Here is a 10,613-nt window from a genome sequence, read left to right as displayed (position 1 = left end):
ACTGATTTCACATGCACACCAGTTTAACCCCCCTCCTCACCCGCCTCCCCCACCTCCCCATCACTAATCTCTCTCCTTTTCGCCCACGCCTTCTCCCACACGTTGTCCTCTCCAAAAAAGATGAGAGGGGTGCGTATATTCTGTATGTGTGATTGATATGTTATGTAAAGACACTTGCCAGGAACAGGCTGACAATACGATTGCACCAGCGGTTTGGTTTTTATCTGAGGACTCATTTGAGTTCAAATATATTCAGTGGGTGCTGAGTGCGAATGGAAGTAAATCTGAAAACTTTAGCGATCCGGTTTGCTCGCGCTCGATATGAAAACTCTGACCGAGAGGAAATAATCACTGATTGCGCGCCCAGTGTCTGACGGACTTGTGTAATTGCAGGGGCCTATTCACTTGTAATAATCAAAGGCTGCTGAACTTTAAGGTCAGTGTGTTGGATCGCACAGCTCTTGCTAGTGTTGTAATTTGGCGGCGGGGGGTACGAGGAGCAGATGGCACTGACAGACTGTAACTTACCCAACAGAGAGGGGAGGTCAGTGCATGCTGGGAAAGACCAGAGAGACAAAGGGGAGAGAGGGAGGCTAACGCGCACGAAGAGCTTTGTTTCCACACGGGAAACGTATAATTCAGATTAAGTCGTGACTGAAACACGTGACTTTTTCCAGTTGGTCTCTCTGGCTGACCGCTGCCCTCTGACCTTGACTTGTGCACTACACATGCTTCACGTTGGCTCACAGAGCGCACACACACACCACACACAGTCACCTTGGCAATGACAATCAGTCTTCCCAAGGCTATGACATCACCCCAAAGAAAAGGAGATGATGTGGTAGGAGGGTGTGGGGGGGGGCATCTCTGGCTCTACAAAACCTCTGCAGCATCCCAGCTGATGCCCCAGCATTCAGCCTCTGCCAAGTGGACGGACGCAAGAGGAAGACGACCGTCCTTCCAATTCCATCACAGAGTGAGGAAGGGGAGGAGCCAGCTGAGTGAGATAGTGATGCTCCCAGCAGGTGCCAACAAGTGAGGTAGCAGACTGAGAGCGACTGAGGGAGATGGAGAAGAGTCTGTGAGCGCAGAAGATACCCAGAGATTTGAGAGAGAACAGACAGGTGAGCACTCTACTTGCATGCATGCATATCTTCATCCTCTCTTCTAACTCTTTGTTTTATTTTAGTTATTGTCACAATGACTATTTCCCAAAGGAAATTCTACATCTTGGTGACACGATTTCATGTTTTTTTTTTTGTTTGTTTTTTTGAATAAATCTAAAGGAAGAAAATAGAATTTTCAGCAATTTCATGTTATTTACTGATAGTTTGCTGAGTTGTAAAATTGATAAAATGCCACCTGTTTTTTTTTTTGTTTTTTTTTTTAAACTGAGAATGATTCAGTGCAACCTAAAGTTTTGCTCTTGGGAAAAATAAATCTATCCAAACCTTATTTGTACATTTAAATATATTTGTATGTGTTAACCTAGGTCTAAAAGCTTAACTGGGAATGTGGCTCCCAAATAACTACATCCTCTAATAAACACATTGCATCTGTTGCATTGCCTCCAATATAAAAATAAATTATATAATTAGATTTCCAGCCCTGAAGTGACTGATAGAGGGTTGTTGTGACTGCACTATTCTGATTAATAAGATATTTTTATGTATATTTTCATATTAAATGTATTTTTTTTTAAATTTCATCAGTATTTGAATTTTTGCAGGCGCTGTGTTCCCAGTTTTCTTTCTCCAGATATTCAGACTCCTCGTCTCTGCTGCCATGCTGTGTCCTGTGCTGCTCTGTGCCGCTCTCCTCCTCCTGACTCCCTTGGAGATCACAGAGGCTCGCGCTCTGCATCCTTCTCCCGATGCTGTGCAGGTAAGAGGGGGATGGGAGAGGGGGGGGAGAAAAAAAAACGGTGAATCCAGGAGAATTCCCCGAGTGCATGAACAGTGGATCAAAAGGAATAGTCCAAAAGGAGGGCAAGCAGAGCAGGAAAGAATAAGAGGAGAGACTAATGAAATGTATTGTTGATTCAATTATACTGCCTTGTACACTCCCTGACAATTAAATTTCATCTTTCTTTCCACTGTGCAGTTTATGGAGCAGTTTCTGGAACGCTACAATGACCTTCTGACCCTGGACGACTTGGAGAACCTGTTGAACAGCCAGCCGGAGGAGCAGTCCACCTTCTCCTCAGGGGCGAAAGCCGTCGACAACCCCAAATGGGCTGACGCGCAGACGCAGCCTGAGACCCCCTGGCTCCGTCTGCTGAAGGGGGCCCTGGCCAACCAGAAGAGAGCAGAGCCAGACCGGTCACGCAGGGGATGGAACCGAGGATGCTTTGGCCTGAAACTGGATCGGATCGGATCCATGAGCGGACTGGGCTGTTAGTGGAAAGAGAGCAGGAAAAAAACAAAAAAAAAAAAACAAGACTGGTAACATCATTCATAGGTTATAACAACAAAAAAAAACACACAACACATGAAAAGGCATTCCCCTGCAGAGAAGGATGTTTATATGCGTGTAGACTACATATAGTATGATGTGAACTTGCAGTGTTACTAATGAGGTTTCATCCAGGATAGGTCAGAGGCTTCACAGTTTATTTCATGTGTAAGTATTAAACCGAGTAGTAGAAAATGTGAGCTGTGTTTACATCAAATGATCATCCTTTATCTTTGGGCTTGTTTTTCCGAGTAATTCGTCTCTTTCTGTATTTCTAGCTTTGTCTGCGTGCAGTACACGTATAGATGTGAAGACGTTTCATAGCCAGGGGATTGTTTCTAAAATGGAAATCCAGAAATGATGGTACCTATAATTCTTGCGGTTTATTTTTATGTTTACTTAATGATTTGCATGAATAAATGGATTTGACATTTGTGGTGGCCTTGCCTTTTGCTCACTTCTTTCACACATGGTTTATTCTCTGTTGGCATGCGTCAACTCAATTTGTCCTTCACGTTGGAGCTTCAAATTCTGATGACAGATTTCTTTTTTTCAAAACGCTTGATGATTTATTAAATCATCCTGTGGCTGCTGGAGGAAGTAAATTTCTTCGCTGATCGTTGTTCAGCATGACAGGCCAATGAGTGAAGGACCTAAACTATTTTTACTCTGACATTACGGCAGAATTCCTTGGGCTAAGTGCCGCTGTATGGCCTGTTTAGGTTCAGGTCTTCCTGAACTTTCAACAGAAACGAACAGAGAGGAAATGTTCAAAACACAAACTTAACGTAGTGGAACTTCAGGGCTATTCTACAATAATATAAGGTCCTTCTGAGAGGTTTCCATGCCAAACACATGCTTGTGTAGGTTGATTAGTGATTCTACATTGGCTGTGAGTGTGAAAGGCTGTTTGTATGTGTTAGCCCTGCTATAGACTAGGACCTGATCAGGGTGTACCCCGCCTCTCACTCTATGACAGCTGGGATAGGCTCCAGCCCCCGCAACCATCTAGAGGACAAGTGGTTACAGAAATTAAACATAAAATTCATTAGAACACAACAAGTCTCTCAAATATTTCTAGTTACCACCAGAAACTAAATTTTGACTTGCACACATGCTTGAGGTCAATGTCTTGCTTAGCAAGACTAAGCTTCAGTTTATGCGCTCAATGCACTGATCCCTTTAAACGTGTTTAAACTCACTCCACTTCCTGGAGCAGCTACCGCCTCGACGTGAGTCTGAGCATGGAGACGCCTGTGTGCTTGACTGCTACATGATGTTCTTCTGGCTTGATGCACCTTTCTCATATTACACCAGACGTACCGGAATGACCACATGATACGTGAACCTGACTTTGCACTTTTGCTCTCGTGCTCATCCTCATCTCTTATGGGGAGGCCCCGGGCTTTTAAAAACTTCCACGGTTATGCCGACCATGTCTTGAACTTGAACTTTAAGCGTGTTGCTAACCGGTGTTTGTAGTCCACTACAGCACCTGCAGAGGTTGGATTTATTTTAAGCAAAAAAAAAAAAAAAAAAAAAAAAATCCTACTTCCAAAAGATTTTGCATTACAGATTTTGCATTCCATTTTGCAGCAATATTATTATAATGGATACTGAGGGATTATGAATGTGTCACAAAAACACTTTTCAGAACCAATATTTTTCAGGATGATGAGAAAATGTCTCAGCAGAGATCTGTAATACCCAGCAGTGTTAAATAAACTATACATTTACTGACAGAGTATTCTGTTGACATGATTGACACTGAATTGAGAAAGTTGACATTAATAAATTAGCTGCTGTTTTTAACCACAGCACAAGATGGCACTATGAGTCTGTTTTATTATCAGTTCCTCGCCACACATTGCTGCCCTCTGGACTTTGCACTGCACTTCACAACCAGATGCCAGTTGTATAAATGTAGCTGGAGGCCCCTTTAACAAGCAGCCACAGAGTCAAACCTGTGTAGATTGCACCGTTTCTGTTGCTGCTATTTCTGATTAGCGCAACCTATTATCGAGCTATCTGGTACACCTGCAGCAGATAAACGACTTTAAGTAGTTGTCATTGTTTCTAAAGCATTTCTCTGCCAGAATCTTGCAGTGACCTTTAAAACGAACTAGCATGATCGCTTCCCCAGATGTTTTATTTCGCGTTTTATTTCTAGCTGCGCCAGCTACAGTGGCCTTTAACTGTTGTAATATAAAAAAGAGCATGTGATCTTGTGAGGCAGCATTTACAGTACTGAGCACAACATGGTCCAAGTGTTAACTAGCCAGCCAGCGTCTAAACATAGCCTGACCTTTACTTCCCCTCTTTGACCTTAAGCTGCAAAGCAGAGGCTGAGACTGGCATGCATGCACTCAGGGTTGTGGTAGTTCAGCTATGCGTGGAGCCGTTGGACGGCAGCCATGAAAGGCACCACCACCACCGCCGCCGCCCCTGGTACGGAGCAACACGTCTGCAGCCTGTTGCAAAACGTCTGAGCGCACAAGCTTCTGATGCAGAAAAATAAATGTTAGTTAATATTATCATTTGTCTAGTTACATCTACAATGTGACGCAAGTTCAAGGTCTATTGTGGCGACAGAATGCCATGCCATGGGTAAGGTTTCAGCTCGGGACTGGCAGCAGGTGAGGCTGCAGAAGGGGAGGTTATTTCCAAAAGGATTCAGCAAGACTTGTCTTGTAGTTTAAACAGACATCCTCATTATTCACATTATGATATATTATAATATTGTATTCTAATGTCAACCCAGAAAAAAGGAGTCAGAAAAAAAGGCCTTTTGAGCGCGGAGAAGAGAAGGCAGTTAAATCGTGTTAATCTTGCGGCAGCGTGTCACACTGAAGACGCCATGAAAGCAGCACTTCAATTCACGCTTGCGGTACATTGTTTTAGTTTCCTGATAACTTCACGAAGCCGTAGATCAGCTGAGTTAACACACTCAAACATGCTCCTCTGCACATGTGCAGTGATCATGTGGTCATGTTGAGTAACTAAGCCTCAACCTCTGCTGGAGAGATGGAGCGGCAGGAAAGTAAGAGTAGCAACAGAATGAGTCAAGTGAAGAGTGAAGGGTCATGGTCTTTGGACAGTAAATGTCACAGTCAGGAAGACAGAGATTTGATCCCCTCTCCCTCTGTGTGTGTGTGTGTATTTACTGAGAAGGTCAGAAAGGGACCCCCTCTCTTTTTTCAAACCACTATCCGTCTATATCTAGACTTTAAGAAAACTAGATATAGACTTGGTGCAAAGTCAAAAAGAGGCTTGACGGCTCTAGTAATTGGGGAAAAAATGAATAAACAAAATGTTTCCAAATTTTATGTGGATAATTAGCAGCAGCAGTGAGGTGAAAAGATGGAAGCTTTGACTAATATAGTGAAGTTGCAGCCTGCGTGTCTCTCTGTGCAGCTGACGACCTTGACATTCAGAAGGGGGCGGGGCGAGGAGCGGCGACCACGGAGGGGGGCGTGGCGTCCCGCCGGTCAATCATAAAAACACTGGACGCAACTTCACTCTTCCCCACTCACACCGGAGTCAAGACAGACTGAGGCATCTCACAAACGGTAAATACCTTCGGCTGCTTGATGATTTCGACCACAGACAGTCGGGAAGCTGCAGAAACTTCAGGCTACACAAGTGAACACCTTGATTTAGATCACCTGGAGACAACTTGAACGCACTTGATTGACGCTCATTTTAAAGCATGGTGTCACCAGTTTGAAAGAAAATTACTTGTCTACATATAACGATGTAAAACGAATCATGTTCTCATTCCTACGCTTGCAGAAGTTTTCTTAAAAAAAAAAAATGCACATTTATTTATTAGTACTGTGATCACAGATTACTTATCATTGTATAGTTTTTCCATGCTGCCTTTGTTCATGCGTGATCCGAGCATCAAATCAGTGTTTAACAGGGATTATTTGCTCTTCTTTTTTGTTTCTTCCTCTAGAGGACTAGACCAACTCAGGCAAAATGGTGAAAGTCGGTATCAATGGGTAAGAGAACTTTTTCACTCCTTTACTTGAAGCTAATGACCAGTATGTGGACACTTGAATTTAATCTGTTGCCGTACAATCTCTGCTCACACTATCACACACCAAACCTGTGCATGTTCACCCTGTCCTTTGTGGCCGAGTTATCAAAAATGCTTGATGTATGTATAAAAATATTCATATGCACACAGATAAACTAAAGGGAAGTTTAATAGTAGATGAAAGAATGCCTGAAACGGAACCAAGGGACTTTCAAACTGTGTTTTGGGAGTATATTTTTCTTTATAGTTTCTCAGGGTTGGCCGTCTTAAGTTTCTATTTCTCCTATGAACAGGAAAACAATTCTAGTTTCCAACTACTGAGTCAACCCAGTGCCACAAAAAACAACCTTTAGTAGAATGTGAAATCTGCAACTATACTCCACATTCAGTGTCTCCTCTTAATGTCTCCAAACTTGAGTGTCCTTCACCGATGCATTTAAATTGTTTAGAAGCGTTCCCCTCTCTGATACTCACACTGGTGAAATATTCACATGCCAGCTGCCATACCATCAGTGTTCTTAGTTTAAATCTCTTGTGAGCACTGAGCAGGGAGCCCGTTTGTTAATGGCGACACCAAACAACAGCTGAAGCACAAGTAACGCTCTGATATGGAGGACATGCACAGATGCATGTACACCAACCCGAGGACCCGGCTGTGCGCATGTTTTGTTGGTGATCTTTTGAACTTTGGTCTTCAGCAGATAACAATGTGGGCTGTGCCTCTGGCGGAGGGGGTAATTCGACAGGAGATGTAGGGGTTTTTTTTCCCTGCTGTGTGAAGCAACCATACTCAACTCAAAAGTTACGGAACACACTTAATCTGATGTTGGAGGCTACATCACAACTCTTTATCTCGCCGTCCCTCATCCTGTACGTCCAGTGTCTGGCGACAGAGTTTATCTGTGCCAGGATTTTCGACCTGTGGTTAAAAAGTAACTGGGCCACTGATCAAACAGGGCTCTGCCGTCACCGGGATTACCACATGTGAGGTTCGTTTCGACTTTAGCCTCCAGAGAAATGAATGACGTTCTGCGGCCATAAACTCTGCGGCACACGCCTCCCCCTGCCCCTCCTCCTGAACCCTGGCCTTTCTGCAACTGTGGTTTCAAGTGTCACGAGTTAGGTCTTTCGCATACAAAGGAAAAAGCTTGAAGCTTACAGTGAATATGTCTTTTTAGGTCCTAAGTAGACTAAATGTCAAAATGTCATCCAACTAATTTTTCAGCCTTTTTTTTCCAGTTAATAATCTTATGCACCTTCATTTTACTGGAACTCTTCAGAAGTGACATTGGTCAGATTTCCATGGTATCACACTGCCACCTAGAGGCCAGACTAAGCCTCAACTCTGTTCACTTTGCAGATTCGGCCGCATCGGTCGCCTGGTGACCCGCGCCGGATTCGTCTCCAAGAAGGTGGAGATCGTTGCTATCAATGACCCATTCATCGACCTGGAGTACATGGTAAGTGAAGCAGCGTGGGAGTTTCAGATCATCATCGGCCGCATGCTGACACGTGATACCTGCACGACCTTTTTAAAAACATTGATCTGCATTAAATTCACAATTTCATCTAAACCTACATGCAGAAATTAAATGTGAGTTTTAGACGTCTGGAGTTGGAGGCACACTTTTCCTTTTTTATATGCAAATTTACCGATAAATAAATATCGGTAAATTATTGTAAAATTGTAAATTATTAAATATTGTTCAGATACATATATTTTTGAAAATTGTCCTCAAAATTGTTATTCTCCCCTCTCTTTAGGTCTACATGTTCAAGTATGACTCCACCCACGGCCGCTTCAAGGGCGAGGTCAAGGTTGAGGGAGATAAGCTGGTTATCGATGGACACAAAATCACTGTTTTCCACGAGTGAGTTCACCTGCTGCCGTTTAATCATAAAGCGCCACTCATGCACGCGCACACACACACACACACACACACACACACGGATGCACTCAAAAACATGCACTAACCCTTGTGTGAAATCTGTTTTTCAGGAGGGATCCCGCCAACATCAAATGGGGCGATGCCGGTGCCCAGTATGTGGTGGAGTCCACTGGTGTTTTCACCACCATCGAGAAGGCCTCTGTACGTACTCGCTCCTGCTCTGAAAATGACGCGTATGTGACGTACAAAAGGGGCACTGATTTAATATTTCAACACAATGTTACAGGCTCATTTGAAGGGTGGTGCCAAGAGAGTCATCATCTCCGCCCCCAGCGCTGATGCTCCCATGTTTGTCATGGGCGTCAACCACGAGAAGTACGACAACTCCCTCAAGGTTGTCAGGTAAGAGGACACTCATTAACGTGTGTAAATTCCTTCACGGCTGTTTGCCTCATTGGTCGTCACTAAAAATGTTTTGACACAATGCCTTTATTCTGAAAATGAAGATGACCGGTGTCGTTTCTTTACAGCAACGCTTCCTGCACAACCAACTGCCTGGCTCCCCTGGCCAAGGTCATCAACGACAACTTCGGCATCATTGAGGGCCTGATGGTGAGAGCTGTCCCTCTCTACATGAGAACCATTTCACCAAGTGACCGTTGAGCTGCATTTCAACCTCTTCCTTTGTGTCTTTTTCAATCGTTCAATTAGAGCACAGTTCACGCCATCACCGCCACCCAGAAGACCGTGGACGGGCCCTCTGGCAAGCTGTGGAGGGATGGACGTGGTGCCAGCCAGAACATCATCCCCGCTTCCACTGGTGCTGCCAAGGCTGTTGGCAAGGTCATCCCTGAGCTCAACGGGTCAGTGCTAAAGACATTCCTTCAGTGCAGCAGCATCTTGGCAATAATTCTGTTTTATAAATCAACAAAATGTGTTTGTTTTTTTTGTTTTTAATATATATATGTTTTTGTTTTTCTAGAAAACTGACTGGCATGGCCTTCCGTGTCCCCACCCCCAACGTGTCCGTGGTTGACCTGACAGTCCGTCTGGAGAAACCCGTGAGTGACTGCAAGCACAAACTAATGAACTAAACGTTTAGTTGATGGGAATTATTTTTATTCTACACAAATCCCATGACTTTAAGCTATCCAATATTTCCAGTATGTTGAAAGTGTAAATAACCAGCGTAGAGCTTGAAGCCATGCACTTTATTTCCAGTCTTTAGGTATTAATAAATGTGAAAAGTAAATGTGTATATCTAAGAGCTCTGTTTGGATCAAAACAAAATTTGTTATCCTTTAAATTGGTAAAATAAAGTGTTACTTGAGATTTTCATTTAAAATGCAACTTTTTTTTTTTCCAGGCCAAGTACGAAGACATCAAGAAGGTTGTGAAGGCCGCAGCTGAAGGACCCATGAAGGGCGTTCTGGCATACACAGAGGATCAGGCATGTGCTCACCTGTCTCCACCGTTGCTTTGTTTCCTCTGTGGTTGTTTACTAATGGGACGCTCTTTTCGCTCTACTGCAGGTTGTCTCCACAGACTTCAACAGCGACTGCCACTCCTCCATCTTTGATGCTGGCGCTGGCATCGCCCTCAATGACCACTTTGTCAAGCTGGTCTCATGGTACGCCTTCAGCGTGGATTGCTCTCACATCCTCACCGCGTTCCCAGTGATGCATATTGACTCTCTTCTTCTTCTTCTTTGGCAGGTACGACAACGAGTTCGGCTACAGCAACCGCGTCTGCGACCTGATGGCCCACATGTCTACCAAGGAGTAAAACAACCAGTCGACTGAACATCCCTGCACTGTGCCGCGTTACCCTCATTTGTCTGAATCCAGAGTTCTAGATGTACAAGAAGACGTTGTATTACCCGTTACTCTGATTCCAGATAGTTGACCCCCATTATACGCCTGAGGAAAGGTCCCACAGAGAGCAAATGAAAGATTTAAATTGGTGACCAATTATTTTTTTTATTTGTTAACTTCCCTGTTCTGTTCTTGTGTTGGATGGCTTGAAGGTGTGAGTATTTGCCTGTAGTACGCGCGTACTGCAGTCAATGGTGGAATAAAGTCCTCGATTTGTGAGATTCGCGCCTCGTTTCTTTTTGCCACTGCACACGATGATTCCATATCGCAGCGTCTCCAGCTTGATTGATGCTGATATCTAGTGATAGAATCCGACTCGAGCAAACCCTTTAAAAGGTTTCTATCTATACACTT

General features: G+C 43.9%; 2 protein-coding genes across 2 annotated transcripts; both read left to right on the top strand.

Annotated features, from left to right (window-relative positions):
• Nucleotides 1-898: 898 nt before the first annotated feature.
• Nucleotides 899-2,888, top strand: wu:fj39g12 (C-type natriuretic peptide-like). The gene is made up of 3 exons (XM_047598583.1): nt 899-1,124; nt 1,730-1,884; nt 2,104-2,888. Exons 2-3 carry the CDS (start codon nt 1,786-1,788, stop codon nt 2,398-2,400), a joined length of 396 nt encoding a protein of 131 aa, XP_047454539.1. The 5' UTR covers nt 899-1,124; nt 1,730-1,785; the 3' UTR covers nt 2,401-2,888.
• Nucleotides 2,889-5,908: 3,020 nt separating this feature from the next.
• On the top strand, nt 5,909-10,480 carry gapdh (glyceraldehyde-3-phosphate dehydrogenase). The gene is made up of 12 exons (XM_047598447.1): nt 5,909-6,023; nt 6,413-6,458; nt 7,857-7,956; nt 8,261-8,367; nt 8,496-8,586; nt 8,672-8,787; nt 8,916-8,997; nt 9,097-9,248; nt 9,368-9,446; nt 9,752-9,835; nt 9,918-10,015; nt 10,101-10,480. The coding sequence occupies exons 2-12, from the start codon at nt 6,436-6,438 to the stop codon at nt 10,168-10,170; spliced, it is 1,002 nt and encodes a 333-aa protein (XP_047454403.1). The 5' UTR covers nt 5,909-6,023; nt 6,413-6,435; the 3' UTR covers nt 10,171-10,480.
• Nucleotides 10,481-10,613: the final 133 nt, after the last annotated feature.

Source organism: Mugil cephalus, chromosome 11 (genome assembly GCF_022458985.1).
Source record: "Mugil cephalus isolate CIBA_MC_2020 chromosome 11, CIBA_Mcephalus_1.1, whole genome shotgun sequence".
NCBI classification, from domain to species: Eukaryota; Metazoa; Chordata; class Actinopteri; order Mugiliformes; family Mugilidae; genus Mugil; species Mugil cephalus.
The sequence above is the reverse complement of the archived record's forward strand: the minus strand, read 5'-3'. Positions and strand labels throughout refer to the sequence as shown.

Excerpts from the sequence above, each read along its gene's own strand:
- wu:fj39g12 (XM_047598583.1), top strand. The coding sequence starts at position 1,786 with ATGCTGTGTCCTGTGCTGCTCTGTGCCGCTCTCCTCCTCCTGACTCCC. Across the intron at positions 1,885-2,103 it reads CTTCTCCCGATGCTGTGCAG|TTTATGGAGCAGTTTCTGGA; the intron begins GTAAGAGGGGGA and ends TCCACTGTGCAG.
- gapdh (XM_047598447.1), top strand. The coding sequence starts at position 6,436 with ATGGTGAAAGTCGGTATCAATGG. Across the intron at positions 8,368-8,495 it reads AAAATCACTGTTTTCCACGA|GAGGGATCCCGCCAACATCA; the intron begins GTGAGTTCACCT and ends TCTGTTTTTCAG. Across the intron at positions 9,836-9,917 it reads TGGCATACACAGAGGATCAG|GTTGTCTCCACAGACTTCAA; the intron begins GCATGTGCTCAC and ends GCTCTACTGCAG.